General features: G+C 38.5%; 1 protein-coding gene across 4 annotated transcripts in view; it reads left to right on the top strand.

Moving 5' to 3' along the window:
* Window positions 1-13,013, top strand: part of CDK14 (cyclin-dependent kinase 14) — a 603,701-nt gene that overhangs the window by 509,783 nt on the left and 80,905 nt on the right. For all 4 annotated transcript variants that reach the window (XM_011996009.1, XM_011996010.1, XM_011996011.1 and 1 more), the window contains 2 exons: window positions 1,036-1,175; window positions 6,563-6,706. In XM_011996009.1, the coding sequence (XP_011851399.1) occupies window positions 1,036-1,175; window positions 6,563-6,678 (256 nt within the window). In that variant the 3' untranslated portion in view covers window positions 6,679-6,706. The remainder of the gene's footprint in view (window positions 1-1,035; window positions 1,176-6,562; window positions 6,707-13,013) is intronic.

Genomic DNA, 13,013 nt, shown 5'->3' with positions numbered 1-13,013 from the left:
CTGTGAGAGAAAGAAGAGCATGGCATATGCAAACCACTTTAGAGTCAAGGAGTTCTGGGTGGATTTGAATCTCCTCTCAACCTGCTACCCGAGTGATCCACTGCCATCTCTGACTCCTACTTGGCTTCCACCACTACAAAATAGCAACTGTTAACCTTCTCAGACTATAATAAATATGAGTGTTAAAAGTACCTGGGAAAGTGCCTGACACATGTTCAACTATCCAGAAATGGTAGCCATTATCAGTAATACTTTTATTATCATTATATTAATTATCCAGACTTGATTGCTCTAAGTAGAGAAATAGAGGTTCCATGAAAAGCAAGGCTGAGCTGGACTGAGAAATGCTGCTACCCATTTGAAAGCTTATACCACATGAAAGACTATTGTTATGCTTTTTTCTGTAATCTTGAGACACATATTTTCTATCTACTGTTGTTTTAAAGGTCATCTTGAATTGATTCAGCCCTGTATCATCTAAGCACATCCCCTTTGCTAACCTGTATTTTAATATTATGATAGTTGATATTTGACAGGGCACTGTTTCAATAATGTTATTTATATTCAATGCAAGAAAATGTAAATTCTTAGAGGAAAAGAAACTTTAGTAGCTGGAGAGTTTAATAGCAGTTTTATTTTAATTCTCTTAGGTATTTATTATTAATTTTCTATAAATATATCCAGATGTAGGTTTAGTACATAGATTCTATGAACAAATTCTAGCAATTGTTTGATACGTTGTCTTCTGAAATTTTCTACCTCTGGACCTAGTTTTATCTTTTAGGAAAGTATCAACCCTTTGCCTATAGTAGAAATATTTTAAATCAATTATACTGTGATACCTAGAGTAAAAGTAAGTTTGAAGTAACAAATACTCTAAGAACTAGTGTGCATTTTGCTTCGTTTATTTTCAGCAGGTAATTTGTTTTTCTAGCCAAGAATAAATTGAAATCCAGAAAAATTAGGTAAGCTTTATGTCTTATTTAGTGGGTTTTCTTGTTTGGTCTGACGTCTCTTTTTTGCTCATGTTTTTAGGCTCAGCTATGTGAACCATGCAGAAGACCTGGCCTCCAAGCTCCTACAATGTTCCCCAAAGAACAGACTATCGGCACAGGCTGCCTTGAGCCACGAGTATTTTAGTGACCTGCCCCCACGGCTATGGGAACTCACCGATAGTGAGTATGACAAATCCACAACATCCAGTCCAAGCAGAGACATCATTTTATTTTAGCATCTGTATGTAACGTGTATACAGAGATTCACATATTTGTGTGTGCACAAACATAAGATAATGTATGTTTGTATGTGCATTACATGGGTGTGCGTGTTTGTGTGTGTGTGTGTGTATGGAGAGAGAGAGAGAGAACAGGGGAAGGGGGGCCATGTGTATATATATTTAGTGGAATCCTGCCATTCATTTGCTAGCTTACCAGACACAGGAAGAAAATGGATTCCTTTTTTGCTATCTCTGCTCTGCAGTCTGCAGCTGTGCATCTTTGTATTTGATTATGTGTGTGTCCAAAAAAATGATCTGAGCAGTCATAAAGGAAAAGGAAAATATGATTTACATATTTAGTGCTTTATGCATACAGTACTTTTTAACTGGCTGCAGTACACAGAGGAGAAGATGATTCATTTCTGTTTGATGCTCAGAAACCATCTTGGTTGTAACAATAACCTTAAAAAGGGCTGCTATGCAGCGAGCTGAGGAACAGAGTTGGCAATTGGCTAATGCACTGAATTGTCATGTACAGACTGAAGACGTGTAATTCATTTTAACTGCAAATGCTCTTGGTATTTGTATAGACAGCTCTTCTCTGAATCTTTTAAAAGAAAACACATTCCTGGGTGGGTTTTGTTTTGTTTTTATAAAAGTCTTCATATTTATACAGCCTTTAAAAATTACATTTTAAATATTTGGGGGAGGATTTATGGCTGGGAGGATCTCAGATTTCTTCCAAAGTGTGAAACAGAATTCTTGTGAAATTTTGTACAAACTGTTACCGTCAGAATATTTTTGTTCAATGGTGATATGTTCTTTCCAAAGAACAATTAGAGATATTTCTTCTATACTCTTTTCTGATTGCCCTAAAAATTAACATGCCACATATATGCATTAATATTTATCATGTGTTTATTAATCCTTGGTATACATCACTTACAGTAAACATACGATTGTTTCTTCATTCTCTTGGATTTTAGACTTCTTTCACCCATCGTAGTATTGGATTCTCCTTGATGACAATAACCCTTTATTTTGGAACTAAGTTCTAAGTACAACTCCTCTTGGGTATTTCTATCCTAAATCTTTTTTTGATATCCCACATTTATTTCTCATTACTTGTTTTTAACCCTAAAGTGACTATAGATGTATTAATCTACTACTCCCCTTAATGCTTAGCAAATCCTCATTAACATTTCACATATTTCCAGCCCATATTTACTCAATACTCTGCCCTACTTCCTTTCTAAAGACTACTCACTGACTATTACAACAGCTACCCTCAAGTTTTTTTAAATTAAAAATTAAATCCCTATGGGAAAATAATTTTTCTATACTGAAAACAAAAATGATGTAAATAGGCTCACTAGTTTATGGCTCATCACACTCAAACATATGGTTTGTTTTCCCATTTAGTGTAACTTGTAACTTGATATCACTCCTCCTTGGTGACATCTCAATCCCATCTGACTTGATGATTGAGTTTAAGCCAGGATTTTGATGGTCTATGAATTCTGAATTCTGTAGTAGTACTTTTCTGTTAATATGGACTTATTACCCACTTGCCACTTAGTTTATCAGCCAGTGGTTAAATCCAGTTTCTATCAGTGAGTAAATGCCTACACATTATCACTCGGCAGCAGACTGCCAAGGGAGACAGCCTTGTCCCCGTCATTAACAAGCACAATGTATGCAGAACACCAGAGGGGAATTAAAACCACAAAAAATACCTCAGGGTGGTATTTTTAATATGAGAATTTAATTTGTAATTTCACAGATTAAGAATTTTGGCTGCATTAATCCCTTTATCAGCTCACAGCAGGCTATTTGCAGAAGCATAACCATAAGGCGATATTCATTGGCAGAAACACGTCTTTGCATAACGTTAAACATCAGGAGCAGTGAAACCTTTTGAAGGGGGGAGAATAAAGATGAAAAATCATTATATTTTTAAAGCAAGATTCTACTAAATGCCTCCAGTAACAATTTTGGGTTATAGAAATGCATTTCTGTGTCTAGAAGATAATCATTATGAAGCATAAATCCAGTTGCAAGAAAGGACAATCCCAGTATTAAATACTATAGTCATTTCCATTTAGAACAACGTGGCTGTACTTGTAAACATGTTTACAAAACAAAGAATTCCCAGACTTTGGAGACTTTGGGAATTAGTTTCTTTAAGTGAAATGACTGGTTTGGGTGACTTATTGTCTAGGTTAGTATTCTGCAGACTGTATTTAGAAGTTTTTTTATGTTTTTATAATTGAATTTCACATTAGCATAGAGTCTTGTAAAAGTTCATCATCTGGCAAAGGCAGCAGTGGTGGTGGCAGCAGTAGCAGCAGCACCTGTAATACCCTTACATGCTGCTTTTTCAAGGAGATTTAGAAGGAGGTCCACCTGGAAAGAAGTGTTACAGAACCAATAAATGGATTGTCTTAGCAACCAAGCTGTAGTTTAGGAACCTTGCTGTCTCAGTTTGGTCACACTGCAATAACAAAATACTGTAGACTGGGTGGCTTAAACAGCAGACGTTTATTTCTGTTGGGAATGGGAGGTCCAAGATAAAGGTGCCAGCAGATTCGATTCCTGGTAAGGTCTTTCTTCTCAGCTTGTGAAGGGCACCTTGCTGTGTCTTCACAGGGTGGAGAGACCAATCTCTTCCTCTTCTCACAAAGCCATTAATCTCATCATGAGGGCTCCGCCCTTATAACTTCATCTAACCCTAATTACCCTCCTAAAGCCCCATCTCCAAATGCCATCACATTAGGGGTTAGGGCTTCAACAGATGAATTTGGGGACGGACACAATTCAATCCATAGCACTCTCATTCCTAAAGCTGGCTCATAGCACCTTCTAAAGAATTTCCACAAGAGGAAAACAGTTATGCAAGCAGGAAGCAAAATCAAGTTAAAAGGAAAAGATGGGAACAAAAATAAGTTACAAGTAGATTTAAGCCTTCTTGGCCTAGTGCAATATATCAGACCCCGAGAGAAGGTCATCAAGTGTTGTTGGAGCCTGAGTAACACAGAGCCCTGTAGTCATTTCATGGATTCGTATAAAAATGAAATTATGGGCTTATGTCAGACACATGCTTTGGAATAATACATAATAATGTAATATCTTTCTTTATTATACTATTCCTTAAAATCTCATCAGGTTACATAGTACCAAAATTTAGAGGTAATGTATTAGTGTGCCACTGAAGCAGGAATTATAAAAGCAGAAAGCAAGAGTAATGGTACAGTTATCTGGGGATCTGGCTGTTAAAGCTGGGTAATTCTGGTGGCACCCTGTTATTCTCCCTCTGTCCTGAAACCCGAACAGCTTTGTCCCACTTCTTCTCAAATATTTGATTGCAGGGAAGTAAATGGAGGACTGATTTAGAAGAAATTCATTACTTTTCCCAAATACACCACAGGGCATTCTCCTGCATATACTATCAAGTTACATAAATAATTGAAGCTGTACTACCCTTGTCAAAGTAAATGAACAAAATACACTTCATAGCACAGAGTCCTTGATTTTATTACACTCACTTGCTAATTCACAAAACTCAAATTCAGTGAAAGAAGGCCAACAAATCGGTACAGTGTGAAGAGCACTGAACTGGGAATCAGACTAACTGAATTGCAGCTTCAGCTCCACTGTTAACTAGCCAGGGAACTTTGGACAAGTGCCTTAGTCTCTCTGGGCTTCCCATTTCTCACTTAAGGAGCGAGTAAGACGGACACAGTAGTCTCCAGGGACCTTTCTAGCTCTAGAGTTTGTCGATTTTCCCAGATATTCCTGTATATGTTCTATATATCGTCCTAGAACAGCATAATGCTCTTAATGTAGCTCTGTGCCATCTTTTTAAAAATGAAACAGATGCACCCATTTCAGATGTAAGATTTGCTGCCTTCAGTTCCTAGACTTTTGTTCTGTTTTGAATCCTTCCCAAACAGGCTTTTGTGTCCACAATGCCTGGCTTTCGAAGCCTCTATCCATTGGTCTTTTCCCAGCCTATCGAAGATTCAGTGCAATTGACAACCATCTCCTCCTACTAATACTTCTTTTGCTTGGTTTCCAGGACAGTATTCTCTCATTGCTTTCCTCTAGTTTAGAAAGCTAAAGTCTCCTCTTCATGCTCCTTTGCTGATTTCTCTTCATCTGCCAGACCTTTCACATTAGAGTGTCCTGGGGCTGAATCCTCAGATCTGTCTATCTGCATGGACTCCCTGGAGGCTAGATGATCTCATCCCATCTCATGATTTAAATATCATCTGTACACTGACAGTTTTCAAATTTCCATCTCCAGTCCTGTCTTCCCTGACTTGACTTGCATATCCAACTGACACTCAACATTTCCATTTGACCATCTAGTAGGTCTCTCACACTTAATCTTATCAAAACTGAACTCATCTTTCCCCTCAAACTTGCGCCTTCTCTAGTCTTACCCTTGTCAGTAAATAGCAGCATCATTCTTCCAGTTGATGGAAGCTATCCCTAACTCATCTTTTTTTGGTTCCACTCCACATTCAGTTCTTCCACAGACCCTGTTGTTGCTACCTTCACAGTATATCCAGGATCGTGCCACTCCTCACTTCATTGCTATCACCCTGCCCTCAGTCACTCACCATCTTTCAACCACATTTTTACAGTTACCTCCTACCGGGTTTGCCTGCTTCTCTTCTTGCCTCCTTAAAGTCAGCTCTTGCTGTTTCCTCTTCTTCTATGTGTGCTTGCTCTAGACATATGCATGGCTTGCCCTCTTACCTCATTTGATTCTCTCCACCAGTGTCCCTTCTCAGGAGAGACTTCACTGACCTCCTTCCACCCTAAAACTTCCAGTTTCTCTTCCCTGCTTTATTTTTCTTCATAACATTTACCACTCTTTAATGTATTATATCTGCTTGGTTGCTTATTGCCTGTCTCCCCCAACTGGACTCTATAACAACAGGGATTTCCTTTCATTCTGATTTATTTAGTACAGGATTCTGAAATTCCCAGAACAGTGTGAGGTTCAATAAATATTTTTCCAGTGAATGAAAGAATGGAACAAAGGAAGGGCAAAATATGTTGTTTCCCAATCTAAGTTCATTGTTCTAGATCAGAGAAATGTGGGAGATAGTCTGAGCTGTGGTTCTGAGGGAAAGGCAGACCATCCTGTCATATGTTTGCTTATGTGTATAAATGTGTGTGTGCCTGCGACCACCTGGCATTTCAAAGATCAAAACATACCATGATGTTCAGTGTACTGGGCATCCAAACCTGCATCTCAGTCTCCATTAAAAAAAAAACAACATGATTATAAATGTTTATACGTATATAAATGAAAATTTCGTATTCTGTCCACAGTGTCTTCTATTTTTACTGTCCCAAATGTGAGACTGCAACCAGAAGCTGGAGAAAGCATGCGGGCCTTTGGGAAAAACAATAGTTATGGCAAAAGTCTATCAAACAGCAAGCACTGACAAGTAGCACATTCTCAAGAGCACACAGGTAAGATGACTTGCTTTACCAGGAAAGTAGTATTTAATGGATATTGAACAGATTCTTTAAGTGAAATATTTCAGACTCGTTTTTTCACCAACTATCCTATGAGTCTCTTGTGTGCATTATGGCGTTCATCAGACCTTCTATTGAGATAGAATGCTCTCAGTTATTTCCACATTTTCAGGCACCTACTAGACTCTAACTAAAATTATACTTTATCTTATGCTTTTATTTATATTGTCATAGGCAAACCATTTTAGTTATAAGCAAGTCATTTTAACTACTCACATTGCTCACAGAGATTAGAAAAAGGTTCACTTTGGGCTGTTTCTAAGCCACAGACCTACTTTCTTTTGTCCACTCAATTTTTCTAATTAGTTGTTCTCATTTTAAAATGGGGAGATTATATACAAAAGTCTAGATTTCTGGTTTTCCTTGAAAAATAAGCAACTCCAGCAATATCACCTTCACATTCCTACCAGAAGTGTTTGCGTGAAACTAAATCATTGGCGCCTCCGTTGGAGGGGATGTAGACTCCCCAGTTTAGTTTAGCTCCCATCTGGGCCACTTCACCTATTTCTGATTCCTGTCTGGCTCCTGGTACGGACCTTATCGTGATGAGGCTTTTCTCTTTTACTATCAAATTCTTTGTCCTCTACTATTCTGCAGATAGGAAGCATAATCTAAACATGGCAACCTCTAGCCATGTCAGCCTGGCCCAGTCATCACATCACAGGTGCTACATAATGACCAGCCTGGGATGGCAACTTCTGAAAAGGCCGTATTTCTTGATTGCCAGATGGAAGTGCCTAGTATTTTTGGAAAATTTTTAGTATATATGTAATTTACTTACATATTTATATATATATAATTTACTTATATATATTTTACATATATATAATTTACATATATATAATTTACTTATATATATAATTTACTTATATATATATACACACACACACATAAACTTAATGTAGCACAAGTCTCTGAAACAAATAGAGAACAAATGTTACTGTGGGGAAGGCTTTTTATGTGCTGATTTGTAGAGAAAAATGTGTGTTTGTTCTGATATTCAGTAATTAAGTGTTCAGGCCAGGCATGGTGGCACATGCCTGTAATCCCAGCACTTTGGGAGGCCGAGGAAGGCAGACTGCTTGAGCTCAGGAGTTCAAGAGCAGCCTGGGCAACATGGTGAAAGCCCATCTTTACAAAACTACAAAAATTACCTGGGCATGGTAGTGGCATTTGCCTATAGTCCCAGCTACTTGGGAGGCTGAGGTGGGAGGATGGTTTGAGCCTTGGAGGCTGAGGTTGCACCACTGCACTCCAGCCTGAGTGACAGAGTGAGACCCTGTCTCAAAAAATAACTAAATAAAATAAAAAGTATTCAAGTAACTCAAAGGATATATGCAGCATTGCAGTAGTTCCTCTTCCTTCCTCCCTCTCTTAGTTTGAAATATGTTAACAGGCTAAATTGATAGCATGGTAAAGAGAGAAAATTTTAAACTATACACATTGTCTTGTGGGTAATCTGCCAGTATCTTGAGCTACTCCTGGACTTAGCTTTTGAATACCCTCAACATAGGGGTCAGTTTTGGCCTATCAGGGGCATGGTGGCAATTTATGAATGATGTGGAGATAAAAGGTTTCCAGATAAAATATGATATATAAATGACAGTCAGAAGATGTTACTGTTAACTTGTCACTCCATAGGTAAGAGTCTTCATTCTTCGTGTTATTTCTCCCTGTAGAATAAAAAGCACAACTCTTGGTTGCATTTGTACTCCCACTCTGAATTTCAATTGGTCAGACAAAGAGTGGGGCTAAGTTTTTGACAAGCTACCTCCTGGTATTGAGAATGGTTTTGATTCATGAGGGTTACATCATATGCTTTTTAAAAGTATTTAACCTGCATTATCATAATGAGGGCCCTGGCTTTATAAATCCCTTAACCAATTCAGTGGAACAAAACAAAAAAGTGGACTTTATTTGTGCTGCTGCCTCATACACACATGCACACAAGCAAGCCTGAATTTCAATTGCAAGACTGTGTTCCTTCTTCTTGGCTCTTTTGAGATCCCCTGACCTGAGCCCAGGCAGTCAAAGCTGCTAGAACGTGTTTCAGCTCCGCTCCTCCTTGGGAAATCAAATCAAGCTCACAGGACAGAAGTGTTGCTTGGAAAGTCTCAAAGGTTGCTAATTGAAAAGAGATTTTTTAAAAGGTGCTCAGAACTACAAACATCAGTATATAAAAGCCTTTACAAAAATGTAAAAATATATTTTCTTCACATACATTTTTTAAACTAGATATCAGTTATATCTACACAGTAGAAGCTTTCCTCTAGAATTATTTGATAGCAACACAAATATTTTTTCTGTGAGTTTTGCCTTTTTCACATCAACTTGTAAAGCCTTTTTTTTTTTTTTTTTTGAGTTGCAGTTTTGCTCTTTTGCCCAGGCTAGAGTGAAGTGGCGCAATCTCAGCTCACTGCAACCTCTGCCTCCACCTGGGTTCAAGCAATTCTCCTGCATCAGGCTCCCGAGTAGCTGGGATTACAGGTGCCCACCACCACGCCCGGCTAGCTTTTGTATTTTTACTAGACACGGGGTTTCGTCATGTTGGCCAGGCTGGTCTCGAACTCCTGACCTCGGTTGATCCACCCACCTCGGCCTCCCAAAGTGCTAGGATTACAGGCATGAGTCACCACACCTGGCCAATAAAGCTTTAATATTATCGTTGGTGTAGTTTTCTTTCAATCCAAATGCCTCAGCTTGATTCAACATAATGCTGAGGAAACAACTCAATTTCTTTTTTCTCAGAAAAGCTATAGGGAAGATGGATTCTAAGAGTTTTCTGTCAGTCAGCAGAAAAAGAAATTATTTTAATGTCTCACCTTTGCAGAGTTTTTAAATAAATGGGGCCATCTTAGAGATCAAATAATGTAGCCTATTTATTGGCCTATTATATCTTGTGGAATGACCTTACTCTGACCAATACTGAATATCATCTAGACATTATAGAGCAAAATGTCTACGTAGATAAGATATCCTTAGAGAAAAATCTGTAATTTCTTAGACTTTAATTTTGCTGTTGCTGTTGAATTCATTGGCTGTTTAGAGAAGGCTTTGACATCTTGGGACATTTGAATTTCCTCAAATGTTCCAATTCTTTGTAATGCCTAGAGAGACTGGGAAGGAGAGGGAGGCCAAAGGGGTTGGGGGCTCAAGGAGACTAAGACTGTGGGCCGGCATTTTAACCACCTCTCTTTGGGGAGTTACAAAGAGGTAAATGTGGAAAATGCATTGTATTACTTCTGTCTTTGAAATAATAGAGGACTGAGTAGACAAGAATATTTCAAGTCCTAATTTTTCTTCCAAACCTCAATGCCAAATTATTTCTATCCTTGCATACCAAGGTCACGTCAATTATTCAGTTAATAATGCCAGATTTGCATAAATTGGTCTTAGTGGAAAATCTAATGAGATGCATTTGGCTTTGCAGCAGAAAGCAATTTTGGTTTCAGAGTCTTATAACCAAATTAAATAAGAAGAAAACCATAAGCACCTAAGTTAAAAATGGGGTAAGTGCCACTGGATTATCAAAATACTGTGCTTCTTACATTTTGTTATCCTCTAAAGATATTAGTAAAGATTTCATAGATTCTTCTTACTCATTTTTATCAGCACTGATGGGTAAGACCCTTCTAAAGTCTGAGAGAGCCTTAAATATACATAGAAATTTTCCCCAAGGAAAAGACTGGAAGCTGTATTGAATACCACATTCATTAGTATCACTTACATTTGCTTACAGTGATACCAAACATCCCTCGGTGAGCTTAATTTTCCTCTTAATCTAAACTGGCATAGAAAGTGCATGGTCACTCTACTTCTCCTTTAGCTAAATATAAGGGATAAGAGAGTTCTCTACTCTTTTAGATATGTTTTGTAATTTTTCTGAAATAGTATGTGCTTATTATGGAATATCTATTTTCAATGAAGCAGTTGGTTCACAGACCCCATTCCTAATAAATTTACAAATATTTGTCTAGTGCATGAAAGAATTTTATTTGGTTCAATTGCAAGAATTTAACTGCATGCATATTTTGGTGACCCTCTCCTTACCTTTTAGCCTCTTATTTCTGCAAATCCACATTATATAGGAATTACATGATAATGAAAAAAAAAATGTGTCGGACTTTCTACTTGGTCATTAAGCGGTAATCTCCTATAAGTAGACTGTTAGGTAAACAGAGTAGAATGCTCAAGGAAATTTAATTAAATGAGATGAAGATTTTTTTTAGAAACCTGATTTTAGACAGAACACAATGCACTGGTGCTTAAGACTGTGGCAGCGCTGTCTGAACGTTAGTAGAATGGTGTTTCTTACTCGGTAGGCCACCTAGAGCTGTCTGCCATCTCAACCGCCATCTCAACTCTGGAAACTGCTCCTAAAGAACAGCCACCTATTGCTCTCCTCCATGCTGTGACATTATGGCGGCTCACTTTTTCTGTCTCTGCATCAACTAACACAGCTTTCATGTTCCCTTCACTTCAGGGCTTCTGCTGACTTGTTTCTGCTTATTCATGGATCCCGCTTATTATCATTTCTCTTTGTCCCTCTACTTCTGGGGCAGTCTATTGCTGACCTCTTTTTGCCTCAGATTCAAACCCTCTCAGAGAGTGGCTCTGATTGATGTAGCCATCATCATGAAGTATAGAGTGAAGCTGTTGTGTCAGTCACCCCCGTAGAAACTGCTGGCTGACTGTAGGCTGCCATGAGGTCAGGCTCTGAGCCCTGATCCAGTCAGCTGGGCCCAGAACTGGGTGGCCAACCTGTTTTTAAGGGAGTGTTTGGAAGAGACTGCTGGGCTTAGCCATTCAGAAACTTGGAGAAGCTTTTGGAAAGCAAGCAGTATAGCTGGAAAGTGCCTTGCCTGGCCTGTATACTACTGAGTGAAAAATCAGGCAAGTACAGAGAGAAACTCCAGTTCTGATGGTATGATATCTTCATTGTGTGATACTTTTGGCTATTGACAAAAGGTCCTTTTAAGGTATGTTGCATTTTCTCAACTATAGACACAAAAGGAGATAATATCCATCAGCACTTTTCAATATATAAGAAACACAAGTGTTAGATCTAGGTTTCTTTCAGTACCAGAAAGATTTCTGGGGTTTTTCCTGCAAAAACTGCCATTTTCTGCATGATCCTACAATTTTTTTTTCCTATTAAATGGCTACAGTTTTATTATTTCTGTTATTTCATATAATTGACAACAATTGTTGAAATGATGCTCGAAGGGGAAACAAACCTTACTTAGTGTTCTTCGCAGGTTTCATCTGAAAGATTCCCTAGTTGTTACCATTACCCCCACATGACTGCCAATTAAAAAATACATCTTACTTGGGAAATTGACAGCACTTTGAACCTCAAATGCATGATGCATATTATGAATACCCATATGAGAAGAGGCTGGAATGCTATTAGTTCCCCCACCTCACCTTACCTCCACCCCACCTTACCTTAGCTCCCTCTCTACCCTGGGGAGTCTGTTCTGTCCTTTAAACGCTAATGCAAGTTTGTTTCTTCTCTCCTCCTCCTCGTCCCTTCCCTGCCTCTCCATCCCTTCTTTTCTTTGGGTCAACTCTGATCTGTACTCTCCAGCACTACCACCCTAACCCCATGCAAGGGTAGGCAGAGGACTCGTAGGCTCTCACCACCTACTGGGATTGTCACAAAGCAGAATGAAAATAAAGTTGTATCATGCTTCCTTCAGAATGCATTTTTGTTTTGTTTTATTTTGTTACTTGTCTTTTTTTTAAGAGACAGGGTCTCGCTGTGTTGCTCAGGCTGAACTTCCTGTGTTCAAATGATCCTCCCACCTCAGCTTCCTGAGTAGCTAGGACTACAGGTGTGCACCACCACACCTGGATCATTTTTTAATTTTTTTGTAAAGATAGAGTCTCACCATGTTGTCTAGGCTGGTCTCAAACTCCTGTCCTTAAGCGATCATCCTGCTTTGGCCTCACAAAGTGTTGGGATTACAGGCATGAGCAACTATGCCCAGCCTTCAAGCATTTAGTTTTTTTTTTATATTGACATGATTTCATGTCTACAGAAAGGCTGCAAGAATAGCACAAGGATTCCTGATACCCTTCACCCACTCTCCCCAAAGCGTTAACATTTTACTACATTAGCTACATTTGCTTTATCATATTAATTCTCTCCGCCATCACACACAAATTTGTGCACACATACATTGTTTCACTAAACCATGTATGTTACCCAAATGAAGCTCCATTATCTTTAAATATT

The sequence above is a fragment of the Mandrillus leucophaeus genome, unplaced genomic scaffold (assembly GCF_000951045.1).
Source record: "Mandrillus leucophaeus isolate KB7577 unplaced genomic scaffold, Mleu.le_1.0 Scaffold50, whole genome shotgun sequence".
In the NCBI taxonomy this organism is placed as follows: Eukaryota; Metazoa; Chordata; class Mammalia; order Primates; family Cercopithecidae; genus Mandrillus; species Mandrillus leucophaeus.
This window is presented reverse-complemented; position numbering and strand designations above follow the sequence as displayed.